This window comes from Jaculus jaculus, chromosome X, assembly GCF_020740685.1.
Source record: "Jaculus jaculus isolate mJacJac1 chromosome X, mJacJac1.mat.Y.cur, whole genome shotgun sequence".
NCBI classification, from domain to species: Eukaryota; Metazoa; Chordata; class Mammalia; order Rodentia; family Dipodidae; genus Jaculus; species Jaculus jaculus.
Window position 1 is genome coordinate 19,236,360 of NC_059125.1, and position 24,423 is coordinate 19,260,782.

General features: G+C 35.6%; 1 protein-coding gene across 1 annotated transcript in view; it reads left to right on the forward strand.

Annotated features, from left to right (window-relative positions):
- Positions 1-24,423, forward strand: part of Dmd (dystrophin) — a 2,157,654-nt gene that overhangs the window by 1,749,315 nt on the left and 383,916 nt on the right. Inside the window, exons 59-60 of the mRNA XM_045140973.1 lie at positions 9,417-9,537; positions 10,455-10,723. Coding sequence (XP_044996908.1) covers positions 9,417-9,537; positions 10,455-10,723 — 390 coding nt within the window. The remainder of the gene's footprint in view (positions 1-9,416; positions 9,538-10,454; positions 10,724-24,423) is intronic.

The following is a 24,423-nucleotide window of genomic DNA, read 5'->3' on the forward strand; positions in this document are numbered from 1 at the left end:
GACTTTATAGAATTAGTCTTGGGGGCAGGGTCTACAGCAGTTAAGAGCACTCACAAACCTGCCAGCCCAAGTTCAGTCCTCCCTAGTGCTCACATGAAGTCAGACACAAAGTGAACCAAGTGACTGTAATCTCAATGTACCTAGGGCAGCAGGAGGGGAATCTGAAAATTCACAAGTTACAGCAAGTAGATGGACATGGTGGTGCATGCCTTTAATTCCAACCCACAGAGGCAGATATAAAAAGATCACTGTGAGTTCAATACCTGCCTGAGACTGCAGAGTGAGTTCCAGGTCAGCCTGGGCTAGAGTGAGAACCTTCCTGAAAAAAGAAAGAAAGAAAGAAAGAAAGAAAGAAAGAAAGAAAGAAGGAAGGAAGGAAGGAAGGAAGGAAGGAAGGAAGGAAGGAAGGAAGGAAGGAAGGAAGGAAAAAGAAAGATGGAAGGAGAGGATAAATACCCCAAAATCATCTTCTGGCCTCCATATGTGTGCCATAGTATGTACACATTGCACACATATATACACACACTAAGTAAACTTTTTAAAAAATCGTAGGCTTGACATATGTCTATATACTTTGCAATTTTGCTTCAAATTTTAAAAAAATAGGCATTTAAAAATCAATTCTTTGTACACATTATTGACTGTATGCTAGGCATTTCTGATGCTGTGGTGATCTTCAGTTTTATTTAGTAGTGGAGTAAAAACCAGATTAAGCCTTTTCTCCTTCTTTAAAGATGACTACATAATTAAGCTCATAGAAGTAAGAAAAGAAAGGGGTTGTCAGGTATTGGGGTAGTTGTCACTCACTGGGTACAGAGTGTGAGTAAGTTCAAGAGATCTGTTGTACAACATGCCATCAGTGGTCAAAATACTGAGATATGCACTTAAAATTCTAGCATAAGGCTTTGTTTCATAGCTTCTTCAATCTTAGCCCTCTCAAAAGAACATTAAGAAAAAGTTCTGTTTTATGATTGTCTGTTTCCTCTTCTTGCAAATCCCTTTATTTTATAAACATTTATATAATTTATTTAGCTATTTAGAGCCAGTATTAGTTCCACCTGGTCATGTGCCACATTGCTGTATCTTTTCCCTGTTTCAAAATCTTGGTTTTTAAATTTTTTTTGTCTATTTACAATTGCTTATTTGAGAGTGACAGACAGACAAGGAGAGAAAAAGGTAGATAGAGAGAGAATGGGTGTGCCAGGGCATCTAGCCACTGAAAACAAACTCCATGTGCATGCACCACCTTGAGCATCTGGCTAACTTGGGTCCTGGGGAATCGAGCCTCGAACTGGGGTCTTTAGGTTTCATAGGCAAGTGCTTAACTACTAAGCCATCTCTCCAGCCCGAGATTTTGGTTTTTAATTAATTAGGAATTGATTGCCCCTAAATCATTATTTGGTAAACTACATTCGTTGTATTTGAGACTCATTTAGTTGTGGTAGCTCTTTAAATGAAGAAGATCATGATGATGACAGAATGCCCTCAACAATTCTCAGACATATGAATACTACAGGAGGCAGGCACACAGGTAGAAATAATATGGGAACAACAATGAGAATGCATGAAGACATGACTGTTACATATGGATGAAATTAAACATAGGACTGGGCCACTGCCCAGGCTATGTCTGCTCTGTCATTATTGGTAGCACAGATGGAACTATTGGATCACTCTATATGCTACATTTAGTCTAGTTCTCTCATCTAGCTAGTGCTGTAGAGGAAAACACCAATGAGTGGTTCAAGACACAGAACTTGGGACTCTTTGGCAATAAACATGTTTTTAAGAAACCTGGTATGTTTTCACATGCCTATAACCCTAGCACTCAAAAGGCAGAAGCAAGAGAATGACCACAAGACTGAGGCTAGCCTCAAACTACATAGGGAGTTATAGGACCATCAGATCTACATAGATAAATTCTGTCTCTCAAAATTTAGAGAGAGACATAGAAAGAGACAGATATACATGAACTAAGTTGAAGGCAGAGGTTAATAGGGTTACCTATGGAGAATTCTAGCAAGTAACTCAAAGTTTGAATACAACATTAGATCTGAAACACAAGAGCAAGCTCAGAATAAGACCTCTCTTTTTTCCAATTCACAGCATTATTTTTTTTCTTTAATGATTTATGAGATGTCTTTTGCCTGCAAGCCTAGATCCATTTAAATCAACCAGGCCTCCCTAACAGACTCCAATGCTCTAACCAGATGATCGCTTTTTATTTGGCAATATTTATTCTGAATCTACTATATAGCAAGCTATGACTGCAATTTTTATTGTTAGCAATCATCCTGAATTAAAACTATTTCAAATAGCTGCCATATAAGTCTGTTGCTGATTAAAAGTTCTCAATACATTATTATCAAGTATGAGAACCAAATAAGGTGTTTAGCCAGCTTGACATCTCCCAAATAGGATGGAATTTCTCTTGGGGAAATCTGTTGAGCCTTTCAAGATTACTATGGCCATATGTGGCCCAGAATCGACTTGTCCCCCAGGGCACCTGCTGCTTAGGATAGTACTGCCTTCTAAGAGAGTTCCATCAAGTTATGCTTCTGAGTATGGTAATTGCGTACAGTCTTTATATCAGATTTCATTTTGAATAACACAAAAAGAACGACTGGCACTTCAGTGAGCTTATAGGTAAAATCCAGCTCCAGAGACCAGTGTTTTGGAAATATTGGGCTTTTATTCCCATCCATCATAATAACATCCTATATCCCTGTCTCTAGATGCAAGCAAGGTAGTGTGCCTCACTTAATGTCAATAACTGAATCCACAGTTCTAATCAGGTTCTGATCTCCTCTGGTATAGTTCAAACAAGCATTGACTCACCATACATCCTTGTCTCACGTGGTTCTGAGTGACTTTTTTTTTTCTTTTCTTTATGGCATTATTAAATATTTTTGTTGATATTGTTGTTTTTGTACCTGAAAACAGGAGGGGCAGGAAAAATATCATCTTCCCTCTTTGTGAATTTCTGGGACTTTTAAAGTTTCTGATCTGTTTCATGACACATATAAGTATATATACCTATTATACATATAAATCTACATTCTACATATGGGAAAATATTCAGTATTTGTCTTATAAAGGAGTATGAATTATTTATTTTTATAATTTCCCATTTATCACTTTCAGATTGCACATGACCACAAGCAACTAAAACTAAGGAAAATGTCACTATAGATAAGGAGAGACTACTATATTCATTTCAGTGATAGCTTTTTATATCTTTTTTGTTGGTTTGTGGTTGGGTGTCCTTTATCCAAAGCTGGCTTTGAACTCAAGGTGATGCTACAAATAACCTTGAACTTATTGTTATTTCTACCTTCCAAGTTCTAGGATTACAAACATGTCGCACTACACACCCATCTTATTCATTGTTAGGGATCAAACTCAAGGATTTGTGCATGCTGGGTAAGCATTCTACCAACTGAGCTACATCCTGAGCCATTAGGTATATATGTTTTTGAGACACATGTCTGTGCCACTGTCCTGCTGAAACACTCTCAAATTTTCCTAAATACCTACAAGATTCCATCCAAACATTTCAATAGCCTTCATATGAGCTGTACCTCATAGAGATTTTAAATACTGATTTACTCTGCATAGCTTGAGTGGAATAATGGATAGTCTTATTCCTTTCTACTTAGGACTTGAATAATTCTAGCTCACAGTTTGTCATGATATCATAGTGCTTGGTTCAAGTAACCCATTTGTTACATAATAATCACCCCAGAGAGTGGGAGGGGTAAAGTTGCATTTTTGAAAAGCCCAAAGTCATACAATGCTTCTTCTAAGTGAAAAGATGAAGATTCTAAACTCAATAAAATTTAAAAATTCTGTGCTGAGTGAACAAAATATATAGTAAATTGTTGTTAATCTCTTCCTGTACCAAATTTATAAGTTAAACTTTATGATGGTGTGCATAGGAGAAAACACTGTATATTGAATTTGGTGCTATCTGCTGTTTCATGTATCCACTGGAGGGAGGCCTTAAAATATATCCCCCATAGATAAGGAGAGGACTCCCATAGACAATATGTATTTGAGTGGAGCAGAAGTAGAATAAGAGAGAGGACTAAGAGACTATGAGGATATAACCCAGAGCCATAGGGAAATAAACACAGAGTTCTAGGAAATATGGTAGATATATGAGGATTTAAACTGAATAAATATTGCAGATAACAGAGGGGAATGATTAAGGAGTATTCATAGCTTTTGAATAGAGTAGAAGAGTGGATTCTGGATACAATTAAACTAAGTATGAGAAAATAAACTTTCCTGGATCACTCCATGTACCAGTAAAATTTCTAGCCTGCTGAGAACTTTCCCATAATATGCAAATTAGATGTATAGCATCTGTCTGGTTAATTTATCAAATTTCTCTGATCAAAGGAGGCCAAAATGTTAAAGCCCACAGTTGGCTCATAGGCTAAGCATCTAATTGTCAGGAAAAAAAAAACACTGTAATCTCTAGGTAATTACATTTAAAATATATATATAAAGCCCAGATTCTGACACATTTCTAGATTGTAAAACCTGAGAAATGAGGCTGAGGAGATGACTTACCATGTAAAGTACTTGGTATGCAAGCATGAGAATTTGCATTCAGACCCAAGCACCCTTGTAAAATGTCAGGTGTGGTGATGTGTAATCTCAGCACTGGAAAGACAGAGACAACAAATATCTAGGATTTTCTAGCTAGTTATTCTAGTTGAATAACTGAGTTTTAGGTTCCTAGAGAACCTGTTTCAGAGAATAAACTAGAGAGTGACTAAGGAAAACCTTGATGTGGACTTCTGTCCTCCACATGCATGTGCACACAATGCATGCATTCCCATTCCCACACACATATGCCCACATACATTTGAACATTCTTATGCATGCATGTGTAACACACACACACACACACACACACACACACACACACACACACTCGTGCACGTGAACGCACAATCCCCTAAACCACAGACATATAAGGCAATTAGCTAGTTGCTTAAAAATCTTGAATTAGAATCAGGCTTACTATAATTCCAAGAAGAATCTTCCAGAAGAAGATATCTCTCTCCTTTATAAGCAGAGAAAATAACTTTTCATGGTCTTGTGCCAATGGTAAACACAGCCATTCAGATAGGAAAATTTTCATCAACATACACCATGTTGCCCTAGGGGCAAGCCATTTGGTAAAGGGAGTGTGAGGCAACAATATTTACCCTAAAGTAATTAAAAGAAATCTGTCTTGGATCCAGAAGACCTCATGTGTGCATTCAAGATAAAATTAATACAGTCTAATATAATAACCCCACTAAAATGGGAGTTGAAATTCTTATAGGGAACAGTAAAGGGGTATGGTACACTTAATTTGGAGGAGTAACATTCCTTCCACAAGTAAATGATAAACTCAAATATTTGGGAAGAGAAAAGAAGATTCAGGAGTCATTCTCTACTTCAGCTAATATACAACACTTACTGAGAAGAAAGAAAAAATAGGATGTTATGAGAATCCAAAAGAAAATGGATAGGTGGATAACTTGGGAGGAAATGAGGAGGATGGAAACACTGATGAAAATTTCAAGAGGAATAAGGTTGCTGAGAGTATTCAGTCATGATCCACAGAAGCAAAAACAATTCAACACTAAAGAGTGTTCATTAGATGGGTGGGATCAAGATGATAATGTCAGTGGCAGGCAGTAGTTCAGAAGAAGGTTCAGTGACCAGTTATGGTAACGCACACCTTTAATCCCAGCACTCAAGAGGCTGAGGTAGGAGTTTGGCTGTGAGTTCAAGGCCAGCCTGAGACTACATAGTATACTCCAGGTCAGACTGGGCTAGAGTGAGACCCTACCTTAAAAGAAAAAAAAAAAAAGTTTGGTGGAGGAAAGAGTAGAAGAGAGTGTGGGTATGTGCAGCAAAAATATTCATTCTATCTTTTTTCACTTAATATGAAAACAAGGAAGATATGACAGGAAAATAAAGAAAATAAAGAGAAATAAAACTATGGTTCTTTTAGAATACAAGTGATAGTAATGTGGACTGAAAGATGGAAGCTATAAATGGGCTAGCCAATTGTCTTGAAATGCTGAGTTTTTAAAGATGTGGAAATTTACTGTTTTCTGCTTGTCTGTCTGTCTGTTTGTTGTTTCTGAGACATGATTTCACTGTGTAGTCCAAGGTGGTCTTATACCCTTAATACACTTGCCTCAGCCTTTGGAGAGGAGTGTTGAAATTATAGACTTGAAATATGATGTCACATAAATTTGCAAATTTAAAGCCAGAAGAGATTCCAGAAAACCAAGATAGTTGATCACATACACAGAAAGAGGGACAATAAATATCTGGACAGGAGAGTTACAGATAATTATTTGAGAAAGGTCTATAAAATGAGGATATAAATCCTAAATATTGCAACAAATTGCGAAAAATCCCAAGACCTTTTTTGGTGACACAATTCCACTGTTAATATTGAAGAGTAAAAATCTAAGGCTAATGTGAGATCATTTGTTTTTCCTTTGAGCTGTTGCCAAAGGCTTAACTCTACCAAAACTGCACAGTTCATTTCTTATATGTGATTCACTGAGGATTAAAATGAGTCTAAAGGAAACTCAGAGGAATTTCTGTCATGACAAAGATCTAAGCACCATTAGTTTTACATTTCTTCACAAAATTAAGAAAAAAAAGTGAATGTAGGAAAAGGTTAAGTGGCTGTATCTTCAGAATCCAAGAAGATTTTGACTAAATACAATAGAGTAGGTCAAAAGAAAACAGAAAAAAGTAAGAACGTGTTCTAGAAAACGAGAGGATAGTTGAGTACCAATTACATAGAAACCTAATCTATGAATTAGATATCAGTATTCCTTGTAGCATGGAATGTAAGAGGAATTCATATATGTGGTTTAAAATGAGATGCAGGGCTGGAGAGATGGCGTAGCGGTTAAGCGCTTGCCTGTGAAGCCTAAGAACCCCGGTTCGAGGCTCGGTTCCCCAGGTCCCACGTTAGCCAGATGCACAAGGGGGCGCACGCGTCTGGAGTTCGTTTGCAGAGGCTGGAAGCCCTGGCGCGCCCATTCTCTCTCTCCCTCTACCTGTCTTTCTCTCTGTGTCTGTCGCTCTCAAATAAATAAATAAAAAATAATAAAATTTAAAAAAAATAAAAATAAAATGAGATGCATAAGACCCAAACCTCCCAGAGTAACTCATGGCAACTAAAGTTCGCCAGTGTTGTAGTCACTAGTAATGTTTCCATTCCACATTAAATAACTTTCTACCTATGATCATGCAAGAAACCCCAACTTAACTCAATGGTTAAAAAGGCAGAGAAGTGGGCTGGAGAGGTGGCTTAGTGCTTTAAGTGCTTGCCTGTGAAGTCTAAGGACCTGGGTTCAAGGCTCCATTCCCCAGGACCCACGTTAGCCAGATGCACTCTGGAGTTTGTTTGCAGTGGCTGGAGGCCCTGTCATGCCCATTCTTTCTCTCTCTCTCTCCCTGCCTCTTTCTCTGTCTGTCACTTTCAAATAAGTAAAAATTAAACAACAAAGTATTTTTTAAAAGGGCACAGAAGTAAGATGGGGATTAATGGGGACTAAGACTAGACCAAGAACAAAATACATCATATACATATATGAAAATACCAAAACTGGAAAAAATAAATTAAAAAATGAAAAAAAATAGATTCTGCATTAAAATAATATAATATCAAAACTTTCAATATCTACCCCACAAACAAATATTCGTGAGCATAAAAGATCAGAGAAACTTCAGAGCTAGATAGTATCATAGAGCAAAATGATATTCAATCCAGTACATTCAGAATACACATTGTTCTTTACAGCCTTTGGAAATGTCTCTAAAATATACCACATTTTTGACCACTAAGAAAGTCTTAAGAGATACAAAAAAATGAAATAATATTTTCTACCAGATCAAAGTGGAGTACAACTGGAAATTCAAAGAACAAAAGACACTACAAAAAATCCTGATGAATGAAATGTACACTCTTTAATAAGTAGGACATTAAAGAAATCAGCATAGAAATTTAAAAATCCCTTGTCTTATTCATCAGAACTAGCAATAGAAAGTTGAGAAAAATAGTATTCACATGGAACCCCATAAAATAGAGTAGCCCATTTTGATAAAAAAAAAATAATAATAACAACTAATGATGTTTGGTTAATATCCTAAGTGCTTTACTCATACTGGTGTCCCCATAGTTGTCACCCCACTTCACAGGGGACAGAATTGACATAGAGTGAGGTATTGTATCATCCTGTGGCCATATATATATATATATATATTCAGGAAGTGGTGAGACTAAGCTTCTGAGCAGGTTCCTTAAGCATGTATCACTTTGAGCCCTGTCCTCACAATCTGTCTTTAGAATATCAACAGAAGTAAGAGGGATTCTTTCATTCTTTTAGCATAGGTCAAAGTTCTGCCTCATTTATTTGTGCTTTGGTGGGTGGCAAGGAAAACCATTGCTCCCCAGAGGCTTGTGGCCAAGGTGGCAGAGGTGGGAAGGCTTTTTCTATTGTTTGTGAAGCACAAATGTAGGAGTGAATCTGGCTAAAAGCAATTATCTATAAGGTACTTTGCACGCAAGCACCATAACCACTAAGCCATCACTCCAGCCCAGTCTCTGGTTTAGCTTGCAAAAACAAAAGTTATTTAGCTCTGACTAGATCCAATTTAATTTATACGTAATATACAGAAGTCATATGATAATTTTGAGTATAATGTCACCAAGCAGTTAGAAACCTTCACTCGTGTACTTTGAACATTCTAGTCAAAATTTGGTTTCATGATTAATGGGTGTTTTAAATCAAGTTCCCTAGAAGTGTACCCTGAGAAAAGAAGTCTTTGTGAATAAGCTTTATAGATGGTCTCCTTTCTGGAGAAGCTTGTGTGAAAGTTTGGGAAGTATAACAGAAGCAAAGGAAAGATGTAAGCAATTATGACATCTCAGATACTTCTAGTTTTGTATCCTGATCCCTAAGAAAATTTGGTGTATACTTCTATAAGGTCAATGTTTCTCTATGTGGCAGTGAAAGCTTTCATTATGGGCTGAGAGTCTCATTATTTTTGGTTTATTTAAATCCATATTAGCCATGCCAAGCTTTTGCAATATATACCCTGCAACTTTAAGTCTAGATTTGCCAGTCATGAATATAGAGTGCACTTAATCTTAATGAGAGGGCATCACCAGTATTGAAAGCTCCCCCATCTCCACAGTGGTTTCATCATTAACACAAAGACCTGGGCAGCCTTCGTTATCATTTTATGACTCTTAGTTTATAAATAAAGCAGCTAGAATTTGACCTGGGACTTACATAAACAAGCTCTGAGCACTCAGGACTAATTTTGAGAAGAATGCCACAAGCCAAATAAGCATTTCTTTTCATCTCATTTCACAGGCTTTCAGGAGGGAATTGAAAACTAAAGAACCTGTAATCATGAGTACTCTGGAGACTGTGCGGATATTTCTGACAGAGCAGCCTTTGGAAGGCCTAGAGAAACTCTACCAGGAGCCCAGAGGTAATTGAATGTGGAAATGTACTAACATATTGATAGAAGGATCAGTGGTGACATATCAGCCCATCTATTCTTGCTGCCAGGGTCTACATAGATCTCATACTTTCTAAGTTAAACAGAATCGATTCAAATTAAACTGAGATGTTGAAAAGGAAAAAGAAATTTTAAACCACCATGCATAGATCTGCTTGCACATTCAAAAATAAGCATTAAAAGAAGTTAGTGGGATGGAAAGATGGTTTAGTGGTTAAGGCACTTGCCTGTGAAGCCTAAGGACCCAGGTTCGTCTCTACAGATCCCATGTAAGCCAGATGCACAAGTTGAAGCAAGCATGCAAAGGTCACAAATGAGCACAAGGTGGTGCATGTGTCTGAAGTTCAATTGTAGTAGCTGGAGGCCCTAGCATGCTCGCTCTCACTCTCTCGCTCGTTCTCTTTCTCTTTCTCTCTCTTTCACATAAAAAAGGCCAGTCTATTGAACTGCCTCCAAAAAAAAAAGAAAGAAATTAGTGATCTGTTATTGGAGCATTTATAAAATTAACACAGTCTGTCAGAAGGAATTCTATTATTATAACGACTACAAGCTACTTTTCAAATTAAAAGCCCAACTGAGGTAAATTTGAGCTATTCTGTACATCCTAGTGTCTTTCCTCTCAATCACTTAGATGAATCTTGGGTTATTCAATTGATAGAAAGTAGAAAGGATTTGCTTAGGAAGACAGACTTTTCACATGCTAGAGTGTATCCAAATTGATGTCAAAGTTGTGAGATCCATTTGTCAGCAATTGATCTCTTATGAACTATATTCCTCTCTTTTCTCTCAGTCTGACCTTTTCAACAATGTTTTGATTGGTTTTGGTTTTGTTGTTGTTTTAAACAAACATGAATGTGGCCTAACATTTTGCCATATCACCAATTTAGACCTTCCTGCAGAGGAGAGAGCCCAGAATGTTACTCGGCTCCTACGAAAGCAGGCCGAAGAAGTCAACACTGAGTGGGAAAAATTGAACCTGCACTCAGCTGACTGGCAGAGAAAAATAGATGAGGCCCTTGAACGGCTCCAGGAACTTCAGGAAGCTATGGATGAGCTGGACCTCAAGTTGCGCCAAGCTGAGGTGATCAAGGGATCCTGGCAACCTGTGGGTGATCTCCTCATTGATTCTCTCCAAGATCACCTTGAAAAAGTCAAGGTAATGTCGACTGTTCTTTTTCCAGAGCCCCTTGAGAGATCTCAAAAAGTTCTCATCTAGGTTTGCACACAGCATTTTTATTCCACTATGTTAAGAATAAGGACCTTAAACAACAGAAGTCATTCAGTCTTTTTTTCAATTCATAGCCTTTTGACACATGATGTTTGCTCCTAGAGAAGACAGTGAGAAAATAATTTGTCTATCTTTAGTGATATAAAATTATATGTCAAGAAATCTCAGTGTAGCAGGTAGTGCCTTAGTCTCATAAAATGAAATATTCAAAAGTTATAGGCTCAAAGACAAATCTGATGTTTTGTCATTATGAAATTAATTTGTAGTGAAGTAATCTGAAGTATGTGTTCTATGTGTGTATGTTGTATACATGTATGTTCATTGTATATCTATAAGAAGAGAGAAAAATACAACACTTACCAAGTCCAGGAGTCCAGGATTTGGCCTTTTGGTTTGTGAAGTATGAATGGGTAATTGATATTGGGTAATATGAAATGGGTAATTTATGGTACTGTTAAATTTGACCATAAATGCTCTGCCCTTTGAAGGCATTGTGTATAATACAATGTGGACATGAGATGTGTGGTAGTTTGAATATATGGCCCCATTGACTCAGTCTTGAATTTTGAGTCTACAGTGGGAGGAGTGTCACTGGGGATGAATCCTGGAGTTCAACCCTAAGGTGTGTGTGTTTGGGGGTGGGGAGATCCTCAGTCTAGCCCTACTAGGCCTACTATGTGTGTTCAGAGCAGTTTGAGCTCTTGTAGTTTATGTTTGCTGGTACTGGTGTTTGCTTGATGAAGTTGGTTCTATGAAAGGGGCAAGTTTCTTCTACCAAGAATGGAACTTCCCCTGGATCTGTAGGAGTGAAATGAACCCCTTCCTTCCATAAGCTGTGTCTGGATGGATGTGATATGGTGCTCACTACAATAGGTGAAATCATCATGTATTATATATTTTGAGTAGTACTTTACAAAATCAAATTCTTCTATGGCACAAAAATGGTAAATGTTTCAAAGGAGATAAAAATAATACATTTATAGATGTCATTTTGAATTTAGCAACTTGAAATGTGCTTTGTTTACCCAATTTGTCAAAGTCACAAAAATCTTTGTAGAATCAAATGTGAACGAAAGTGAATTTTTCATCTAATCCACATATCTACCAGCAACTTCTTTTTGGAACTTCTTTTTCTACTTTGGATTTTATGGTATTTTCACTAAAATTTTAGCCTCTATCCCACCCCCCTCAAATATAGATACAAACAAAATTTCTAACCATAGCCTGCTTGTTTTCTATTGTTCAAATTCTTCAAGTTATAAAATGGCATGAAAGATAACATCTCTAGTGTGCAGTTCTCCTTTTGATGTGCTACCTTTATGATATCAGAATCACAAGTTCACCTCCTCTGAAGCAAAATTATTTTCTCCCCTTTTTCATTCCCCAGTTGCTATCCCCATGCACCTGTACTTCTGCTTGCATTTAGAATTTCACTTAGTGAAACACAATCCAACAAGCTTCCCAGGCTTGTAGTGACTTTATTCTACTCTTCTACTTTTTTTACTATCACCTTATCACTGCTGTTTTCACTCCAAATGTCTTTAAATGTTGATCTCTTTTTTCAACCAACATCCTGTTTTAATTCCTAGTATCTTTTACCTAAATGATAGCAGATGACATATGTACATGCCATTCTGCAGTTAGTATGTGTGCCTTTTAAGTTCTGGGGTCATGAGTAAGGATTCTTTACTGACATTTATGCATTATTCAGACTCTATTCCAATTCAAAACACCTCACTAGAGATAATGAAATCTGATGAACAAAGAGGATAAGGTGCTTTTTTTCCTCCTAGATCTGCTCAGTTTTAACTCCTATCATGCAGGCTTCCCAAAATACTCAACTATGATAACCTTTTGCCAGAATATGGCATCATTTTTCATAAATGCCTGACCTTATAAATGTTTTTCCTCTGTCTAGATCACTGTATATCATATGACTTGTCCACTCTTACTCAGCCCTCATGACCCCATGAAGATGTCACCCATCTTTATAAAATCCCCTATTTACCAATCCCACCAATTCCCATGAAAGGGGAGAAACTGTTCTCACTTTGGTATTCTCATTTGTCACCAAGCAGACTAGAATTGTCACTTAAATCTCCCAAGTATTGTATTCACGTATTTATAAGATTTTTTTTCTCCCACAGAAAGTAAGGTTCCTAGGAGGAAGCATATATATATATATATATCTTTAAATTCTAAGTGTCTAACCCAATTCCAGCAACGTATAAGGAATCACATTTAGAATATTTGCTCATTCATTTTAGAACAGTTTATGAGCCAAGTGTGGCTGCACACTCTTGTAATCACAAACCTCAGGAGACAGGGCAAGAGAATTTCAAGATAGTGACCAGCCTGGGCTATATACCATGTTCTAAGGCCAATCCAGCTTACAAAATGAGATCTTGTCTCACAAAAGAAAGAGAAAAACATAAGTAGGGGCTGGAGATATAGTTTAGCTGTTGAGGCCGTTGCCTGCAAAGCCAAAAGACCCAGGTTCAATTCCTCAAGACCCATGTAAGCCAGATGCACAAGAGTAAGCATACATCTGGAGTTCGTTTGCAGTGGTTAGAGGCCCTGACACACACATTCTCTCTCTCTCTCTCTCTCTCTCTCTCTCTCTCTCTCTCTCTCTCTCTCTTAAATAAACAAATAAATAAAAGAAAATATAAATACAATTTACAACCCACTATGCAATGTTCTAGGCATATAGTTATAAAGAAGCATCATGGTCTATGTCTGTATGAAACTATAGTTAACAGTGAATTGAGTAGCTCTTCATTAAAATAATAGGTGAGTAAAAAGAAGAGTTTTAAAATTTCACATCATTACTTCTAAATTTGCTTCCACCCAAATATACTATATTCCCATGCCTAATATTTAAAATAATAAGTAACATTGTTATATCTTTTAGCAAAATAAGATAAAATTTTGAAATGTGTCACCATGTATTTGTTTAGCATTATATTATACTTCCTTAAAAATATAGGGACCTCCATATATATATATATATGGAGAGAGAGAGAGAGAGAGAGAGACTCTAGTCAGGTGTGGTGGCATACGCCTTTAATCCCAGCACTTGGGAGGAAAAGGTAGGAATATCACCGTGAGTTCAAAGCCACCCTAAGACTACATGGCGAATTCCAGTCAGCCTGGGCTAAAGCGAGACCCTACCTAAAAAAAAAAAAAAAAAAAGAAAGAAAGAAAGAAAGAAAAAGAACTCATTTTTAAGTCAGTCCAAAAATGAAAAATATATTTAGGAAAGTGCTCTAAAGACAGTAAGTTAGGGGCTGGAGAGATATCTCAGTAGTTAAAAGTGCTTGAAAAGCCTGGAAGCCAAGTCTGATTCCCCAGTACACACATAAAGCCAGATGTACAAAGTGATGCATGCATCTGGAGTTTGTTTGCAATAGCAACAGCCCCTGGCATGCCCATAGTCTCTCTCTCTCTCTCTCTCTCTCTCTCTCTCTCTCTCTCTCTCTCTCTCTCTCTTTCTCTCTCTCTCTCTCCCTCTCCCTCTCTCTCTTTCTCTTTCCTTTTCTCCATCCCTCAAATAAATAAGATATATTTTTTAAAAGAAAGTAAGTAATATAGTAAGTCAGTCAACTTGTTGAATATATGAATTATAAGGGCAGGCATAAGGGGATAATCTTTTAGCAATATCTATCACACTCAAAGCAACTGTGTAAAACACTGGAAACAAATGTAAAAAAATGCAACATGTTTACATAAGTAATAATGACAGGTTAAATAGTTCAAAAATTTGGTGACAATTACCCCACCCTATTTGTAGCATTTGTTTTAGTTTCCTTGTCTTATTTATTCTTAATCTTAAAATGAAATTGATCTCATATATCCTAATTGGTAAAACACTCACTCTTACCCAAACAATGGTAAAATATATAAACATTAACAATAGCTTTCAAAAACAACACATGGTGGCGCACACCTTTAATCCCAGCACTCGGGAGGCAGAAGTAGGAAGATTGCCATGAGTTCAAGGCCACCCTGAGACTACATAGTTAATTCCAGGTCAGCCTGGACCAGAGAGAGACCCTACCTTGAAAAAACAAAAAACAAAAAAAAAAGAAAAGAAAGAAAGAACGCACACAAACACACACACACATATATATATACACATATTATCTGACATCTATCTTTCTCAGGCATAGTTTCATGAAAGTCATAGTACTTATCTGAATACTCACATGCTAGTAATCAGAAACATGATTGTTTCTGTCTCTAAATTAGTGTTTTGTGAGAATATTATACATAATTAAAATTATAAATATTAATTCATATATACTTATTTTCATTTAGTAGCTCTTGCTCAGTTTCACAGTGAAAATAAGTTAAATCTTTTTTTTTTCTGTTTGATCTTCCTAACACCAAATCTGAAATTCTGAAGCTTTTATGGTAACAAATTTTATTAATTTAATTTTATTTGAAGAAAACAATTATCCATACAACCACTATTTTCATTTCTACTTTGCAATTACACTTGCAAGCTCCATGTTGTAGGTGGATCCCAACTGATAGCCAGTCAGCTAGAAGTGCATTTGGTAGGCCCTTGCCATTCTAACATCTCTAGTTTCTCTGCCATACATGTGCTTCATTCTGAACGCAGTTACTAGAAAATTGCTATTCATGTTACTACGGAAAATGTGTTTCTAGGATTTAGGATTATGTTATTTCATTAACAAGTATGCCTTTTGGATTTGGAGAATAACTAAAACATAACAGCTAATCCTTGACCTCTATAGAAATGCATTATTAATAGCTAATCATCTTCAGGGTAGTAAACATAATAAATCAAGAAAAAGAAGCAAAATGTTAATATTCCTCATGTAATTCAAATATTAGCAAAGATAATCCCAGCATTCCCAATATAGCTCTCATAGGAATAACCACTAAAATAGAACTTAAATTTAAATGTCTCTTTACTTTTAAAATCCATAATTTTATTGCTTATCAGATATTTTAAGAGTAGAACTATGGTTTTTCAATTACAGGAAATGATATCAATGCTTATTTGATTATACAGTTATTTTACTTTCCTTGCAATGAAAAATAATAATCGAATCGCTGTGTGTACCACATATATCCATACGTGCAATGTGTTAAAGTTTTCATAAAGCAGAATAGCTCTTTGGATAGGATTGAAGCTGGGGTTTTGCACATTCTGAGCTCTACTCTCCCCTTCTTAAAGTATTGTATCTTATAGTATTGCTCTGTTGCCCAAACTGGCCTTGAACACCTAGGTTTAGGTGATCCTTCTGCCCCAGTTTTTCAAGGAGTTGAGGCTAAAAAATTAGGACGACATTTGAATGTGAAGTTGGCCTGCCTAAGACATCATTGTCCTTAGAAATAATCTTAGTGTGAAAAGTTTCTACTCAAAACTTATTTCTCCATATGGAAAATGGAACATCACTCTTAAACTATACTCTTAGTTTACTAGTTCACTTTATTTTATATGTATTTGTTGATTTAGTGTTGATGCTTGAACCCTGCCCATTAGACATGCTAATCCTGTACTCTGCCACTCATATATATAACTGGTTAAACTATTTCATGCTTTCATTTTGGAATATATGATTTTGTCACATCAGGTTGTTTATGCATTTTGCATTTGTGTCAGACTTATCACTTAACATTTCTTACTACAAAAAAGTCAAAATCAGAGATTTCTTATAAAGTTCTTTTAATTAAATATTTTGATGAGACCTTCCTGACATTGTAATCAGGTCTGGTGTGATGTATATGCTGGATCAGGAATTGTGATGAGACTGCAATGCCATTGTTATTTATACTTAACATTCATATCTACAGTTTTAAGAAAGCTAGCAATTGTACCTTTTCAGACCACCTTACTAAATCCTTGCAGATTGCTTTATTTGAGGAATTTGTCAAAGAAATGTACTATCTCAGAATTTGTCATTGAGAAAACCAAGTATATTTCTTCTGAACATATAATGTGAACTGTGGTGTGATGTATTGGATTTTCATTTTCATTTTGGTGAGCAGAAAGCTTGCAACCATGTTCATGAAATTCTATCTTCCTTTACTGTCATTCTCTTCCTAACTTTGGTTCAAATTTTTTATGATTTCTTTTATATTTCTCATTGATTTGAGTTGACCTTAATTTTTTTTTATATTTGACCCTTACAAAGAACAGTTATAATTCTTTCTTATAGAACAAGAAGATATACAGATAGATGGATTATCACAAAGAGGACAACCCTAAGAATGATACAAAATATATAAGCATACCCAGTGCCAAAATGTAGCATTATAATTAAGGAGGTTTACTCACTATAGTAGAAGAGGAAAATTTGCTGAAAGGTTTTGCCCATTTTATAAACTTTAAGAAAATTCTTTTTATGTGGATACTTTGGTTATTCTTCTTCCCATTTTAGTAAAAATGCTATAACTATAAGCCTTTGTTAGAGAAGAAAAATAAACAAAATATTTAACTCTTCTAAAATTGAATTGGATATGGAACGAATGTCTCATATGTAGTACCTAGGGGTTTTTTGCTTGTTTTCAAAGCAGGCAGTTGTATTGTTTAGAAGCATATGAGGTTGTCTGTAATAATGTGGAATATATCTATTAAAAGGCATATAAAGTATATGGTACTTACTTTTTACTAGAAAGGCTACTGTTAGTTTATTAAAGCTTAGAAGACGCAGTACAAATTACTCATTTAAAAAATGCTGACCAAGTTATTTGTTCAATGTAAAATTAATTGTAAGACAGTGTTGCTAGGAGAGCTTATTACTCAGCTCCCATGTATTCTCTCTCATTTCCTGCTTTGTGTATAAACCTAAAAGCAAATTACTTAGGGCAGCAAAATCAAATCACTTACTTTACCCAAAACATCTGATTGTAGATGGCACTGTGTGTATGCTTAAAAGCCCCTACCTCCACTTTGGCAAATAGAATCTTCGTTTGCCATGCTATTTCTATCCTGCCTTCGAAACTTCTGAAAGGGCTAAGTAAAGTAATTGTTTCAGACATCTGCTTAGAATACTTTGAAGTGTATATAAGTTCTTTTTCAGTTTCATTTGAACCCCAGCTGTCTTCACCAAAGTCTATAATCAATCTGAATTAAGTTGTCCTACTTCTCCTAATAAGTCTCTTATTAAGTTCTGCATCAGCCTCTTAGGAAGACTTAAAAGCTAATTCATGTAGAATTGCCATTTTCTACTAATTCGTTTGTCAGCTCTCCAAATTCCAACAAAAACAATTGCAAAGACTATTAATTTGGCTCTTCATAAACAACTTACATAAGTGTAGTATACATTGGAACTGAGCAAACAATTTAAAACAGTGGGTGGGAGAAAACAAATTGATGACATTCAACATGCTTTGTCTTTTCACTGGTTTGTGATGCCTTCCACATCCAAAGCACAAAGGCATTTATTTAATAAGAGATACATCCTTCTGCTTTTACTTTGATAAATAGGATAATTACCAAGTGAGCTTTGCTTAACGATAGGAAAGGCTTTACAACAGTTGGAAAAGAAACATGGTTCATTTCATATTGAACTTATCTCAATTTGGACTTCTTTGTATTCCTTTGATAAACTGTGAATAAAAAAAAAAGAAGGGGCAGAAATTGGTTATCATTTTTGTCTCATTAAATCAGAGTTGTGCAGCTAATCTTCTGGGCATGGGACATTTAGGAGGACAAGGATTATCAAAATGTTCAGCTAATGAGTTCTTCTGACAATCTTCTTCTGAAGAAGAGTTTAATTAGATAATAAAAGTTTCTCCAAAGAATATCTTCCTTCCTACTATGTAAAAACAACCATATCAACAAATGATCCTTTAATATGCCAATCCTGTGTACCGAGGATTTATTCTAGAATCTTTGTTTTTGAATGATAATAATTATATATACTGCTCCTCAAGAGTCTTAGGTAATAAAAGATTATACAAAAATCTTAACGGATATTTTCAGTATTAAAGGATCTAAAACCTCATTCACTCATCCATTTATGCCATGGTTAACAGCTATATCCACAGAAGTCTGATCTCGTTATAGAATATGAATACTTAATTTATTTCATAAGTGTAATTATATTAGTGGTATATTAATGGAATCTGTGCTGGACTGGGAATATTAATATTTAGCATCAAGCTAAGGAGCAATACTTTTTATTAGCTTACATGTATATGTGCATGACATATAATACATTAATTAGAAGTGGTTGCAAAATGTGAAATTTATTAATTTAACTGAAATTTCATGTTTCTGAAGTAAATGCAATCCCCAGCCAACATATATTTTTAAGTCTTCATTGACATCTACCAAATTATAACAAGTTTAAAGTTACAATTATATTACTCTGTAAATAAAACAAGAAGTTGCTTAATAAAAAAAAAAAATCCGGGCTGGAGAGATGGCTTTGCGGTTAAGCGCTTGTCTGTGAAACCTAAGGACCCCAGTTCGAGGCTCGGTTCCCCAGGTCCCACGTTAGCCAGATGCACAAGGGGGCGCACGCGTCTGGAGTTCGTTTGCAGAGGCTGGAAGCCCTGGCGCACCCATTCTCTCTCTCTTCCTCTATATGTCTTTCTCTCTGTGTCTGTCACTCTCAAATAAATAAATAAATAAATAAATTTAAAAAAATATATTTAAAAAAAATCCACCCAAAGAGCGTGCTCCTACTATCATCTAGTCATGTTCAGCAACTATAATGTTCAAAGTTTGTTGACATTGATATGAATACATGGCCTTCTATAACTATATTAACTAAGTTAAGCATAGCATTGAATAATTCTTCTTGGTGAATCTTTTACTTGGGTATTATTGAAATGGATATACCTGTGATATTCAGAGAACCTTCTGGTTTCATGGAGCCTAAGGAAAGAGACAATTTAATTAATGAAATTAATAGCATTTACAATATGATTTTTATAATAAAGAAGGCATTTCCAGAATCACTGCTGCTCAAACTTTTCTACTTTAGTTCTGTCACCCAAAAAACAAAGCCTGATACTTCCTGCTTGTACTTCCATTTCACATTTTTATGATAATACAATTTCTTTGATAGTTCTGGTTTGGTTTTAAAAATTCATATCAAGGTCTGGAAAGATGACTTAGCGGTTAAGTGCATGCCTATGAAGCCTAAGGACCCCAGTTCAAGGCTCGATTCCCCACGACCCACGTTAGCCAGATGCACAAGGGGGTGCACGCAACTGGAGTTCATTTACAGTGGCTAGAAGCCCTGGCGTGCTCACTCTCCTCTCTCTCACTCAGGCTCTTTCTCTCTCTCTCTCTGTTGCTCTCAAATAAATAAATAAATAAATAAATAAATAAATAAATAAATAAACTGCAAGCCTGCAATAAACATTAAAAAAATTCATGTCAATTTTGTAATAATCTCCAAAATGTATTTTGTTATGTTTTAAAATGAAAATGCTTTCCCCCCCAAAATCTTGAGTTCATTTATACATATGAAAGCATACTTTGAGAAGATGACATAAATGGCTGCCTGATTTATACATACTTCATTTCTTTTCAACAATGCTTTCCTCTTATTGTACATATACAGAGTATTGTTGTCATTTCAAATTCATCTTTTATACTTGCATCTGATCATTGTGACTTATAGTTTCCATGACTTATAACCCTTTATAACTTTGAACATATATTCTTTGAGTCTTTTAAAAATATTTTTTATTTACTCAGACCAAGGTGGGGAGAATGGGCACACCAGGGCCTCTTACTGCTGCAGATAAACTCCAGATACATCCACCACTTTGTGCATCTGGCTTTACATGGACACTGAAGATTCAAACCAGGGTTGGCAGGCTTTTGCAGGCAAGCACCTTAGCCACTGATCTATCTCTCCAGACCTCTTTGAGGCTTTTATTAACAGTCACTTTCCAATGTAATTTGTGTTTTGAGTCAAGGTCCCTAGAAGTATGTCACTGATATATAGCAACTAATTCTGAGATGGTTTAAATCCTGGCTTATAACTTTTTCCAGTTTTCATGGTAGAAATACTTCTAGTATTGGTGAGTCCCAGCTGTCAACATGAATGATGTCATCAGATGCAAGGATGGGAGTAGATGCACACAATTGACTCTAGGGCTTTGCTTGCAGCTCACCACTGACTGGCCCAATGCTGGGGAAATGGACTATTTCTTAAACCAAGAGCATAGGGTTGCCTCCAGTGCTAGGGACCTCCCATCAGCATCAGTGACTTCTTTTGAGAAGACAGGTAGCTATGAGACTATAGTAGTCAAATATCACAGCCTAGGAAAAGTAGCCCTTACCTTACCACTGATCAGTGAACCTAATAATCTACTCAGGCTCTATCTCAACATGGATTTTTCAATGTTGCTTGGCCCTTAGCCATACAAATCTTCTTTAAAAGTGATGAAAATTTCCCTTTTATGAAAAACCTCACCATATTCCCACCCCACTTCGGATAAGTAGCTACCTATCAGAAATAGTGGTACAAGATAAAATTTAATGAAAATATCAAAGAAAGAATTAAACCTGGTTTGGTAGTTGTATCATCTGGATGTATCTTGGGACATACATTTTCAACATTTAGTCATGAAGAATGTTGAGGGTATTCCATAGCAATGGTTTTCACCTTGAAAACATTATGGTGACCTGTATTGGGTGAGCTGCTTTCCTAGAATATCTGATTTGGGAGGTCTGGAAAAGTGGTTTGAATTTGCATTTCTGTCCGATTCCCAAGTGATGGTTTAATAGTAAAGCTATTAAACTTGTGTATTTATATGCATAGCATTTTATTCAATGATAAATATTGAAAAATATTTTATTTTTCTTAAATTACCATATTAAAAATACAGAATGCTTGTCTTCTATTCTTTAAAAATAATGTCATTTCTATTACTATTTCATTTTCCTTATAATCAAAAAGATTATAAATATGTCTCCTATTTAGAAATAATATTCTAATTGAATGATTGCTAACAGTACTATTGATGATAGCATGTAATGTCATTGGTTATTTCTATTATTTATCATCATCGAGAACATTTAATTTCAAAAGGAATGCGGGTCCATGACCTATAAGACTGATGATTGATAGTTTGGGTAGCAAGTGTAATTTCACTTAGGAACCTTGAATTGAATGATGGCCTCTTCCCTTCTTAATCTCTTTTGTGGCAAGCCATCAGAGTTATTTATTCTAGTTTTCTTATTGGTATTTTAATGACACAAGAGCACTTTTTGTAGTGTTTCAGATGACGTATGATGCAACTCCTCTTAGTAGTATTAATATATTTAAAATTAAAATATTTAGTCACATATTTTCCTCTTTGTGTAAATATTTAATTCTTTTGTTCACAACCATAATTAAATCCTGTGCATCATTTTCTGCCAAACAAAATGGCTAAAAGCAAGTACTTTACAGAGTTTCTGAAATCTAGGACATTCAAAACAGTTGAGACTATTGCATAGTTTCCCAATAATATCTGCTGGCAATATATGAATAGCTGATAGCTGCTCCAGAAGATTTTATATATAATAACTTTCCTTGTCATTAATTATTTAAGGCATTGTATTCAGTGTGGAAGGTATATATTTATGGGTAGACATGAAAACTGATGTGGAGAGAATGTGGAAAAGCCACTAATAGAGGGTAGGAAAGAATCTTAACTGCAATGATTGGCAAAAGGGGGATTTTCCCCAAATGTAGCACCAAATTTCTGTGTTAAATATCATAGGTGAACTTTAAGGCTGTGATACAGAGTGAGTTAATGGCTTAATATAGTTGAAATAAACAACTTACAATTTGTTTTCAGATTAAGTAAGTAATATTTAAAAATGATTTCTCCTTTTCTAGAGTCCTAAAAATGAGAATGAAAGAAATTTTACATTGAAAGTAACTTGATTGATGTTCAATGCAAAACTGAAATAGTGAAGGTGAAGCTGACTCAAATCAGATCTACATTAAATAATTGAGTTAACTGAAGAGGCAGAGTAAAACTTTGAAAACATTGATTTTCAATGTTTTTCAAAATTGGTCCACATATCATTGTCATGCTTTTTGTCTGTAAACTTCAATATTTTTTAACATTCCACATTGTGTTCAGCCCTGAAATGTCAAATTCTCTTAACCAGAATGATGCTACAGCATCTAACTCTAAGATTGATTTATATTTTCTTTTAAGTAATTGACTTTATGGTGAACACACACACACACACACACACACACACACACACACACACACACACACATATATATATATATATATATATATATATATATATATGTATGTATATATATATATATATATATATATATATATATATATACATATATATATACATATATATAGTTCAGAGCCCACCAGTCCTATTTCAATGCATACTTTTATCAGAGATCACCCCCCCACACACAAACACTGGAATTCTGCATCATTACAGAGTCAATGGAATTTGTAACTTTTCCATATCAAAAATTCAAATTTTATCATTCTGATCTTATCATGGCATAAGCAAGTTAATGAACTGAAGGAACTTAAATTTACAGGGAATCTATGCCAACGTACAGTAGTTAAGTAAAAACAAAAGTAAGTGAGGGTCATTAGCAATGTGTTGGTGTGCATTATAAACCACTACTGTTTCCTTTACTCATTTTCTTACTCTGCAAACCCTGTCACCCAATTTCATATCATATATTGTTGCATGCTTAAAATATATTCATTCTCATTAAATAATTCCAATTTACTTTGATGGGTAAATCTCTTATCTGGCAAGTAGGCTATTTGGAATACAGTTTTAATTGCCTCACACACAACTTGCCAGTTGGCTGTTGGCCTTTACATATTTCTAGCAGTGACAGGGCCAAAGCCAAATAATGCATTGTCTTAGACCAGCAAAATCCCACCACTAAATCCTGCACAAGAGCTAGCCAATGTAACTTATTTTTTTAAATATTTTGCTTATTTATTTGAGAAGGGGAAAGAGAGGATGGCATACCAGGGCCTCTAGTCACTGAAAACAAACTTCAAATGCATGCACCACCATATGCACCTAGTTTACATGAGTACTGGGGAATTGAACCAGGGTCCTCAGGCCCCACAGGCAAGTGCCTTAACAACTAAGCTATCTCTCCAACCCAATGGTAATTTATATTCATCCAACAAAGCATAAGATCTATAAGAACACAGATTAAAGAAATCAGCATTAGTTCTATTGATCTGTAGCTTACCAGGTGAATAACATATTACCTTTTTAATATCCTTGACATTTTGACATAAAGATTAAAAGAAAAATTCTTAAGGTTGTCTCAGTGTCACAATTGAATGAAGTTTAAGGTCACTATAGTATACAAGACTGGTCTTAATGAAATCTGATCTATTTGATGCAAAAACTGACCAAAAGATTTTTTATGATTTTAAATATTTTTCCTACCTGGGCTGGCTCACCCTCTCCTCTTAGGCAACGTGGTAGTCCCCCTCTCCTGGGAGTTACTATAGTGATGCCAAACTTAGTGCATACACCTGAGCAAAATGATGCACTACAGCCCAGAACTCATGGACCCAAGCAATCTTCCTCTCTCAGCCTCCTGAGTAGCTGGGACTACAAGCACTTGCCACTGCGCCCAGCAGATTTTAAATATTTTTAATCAGAAATA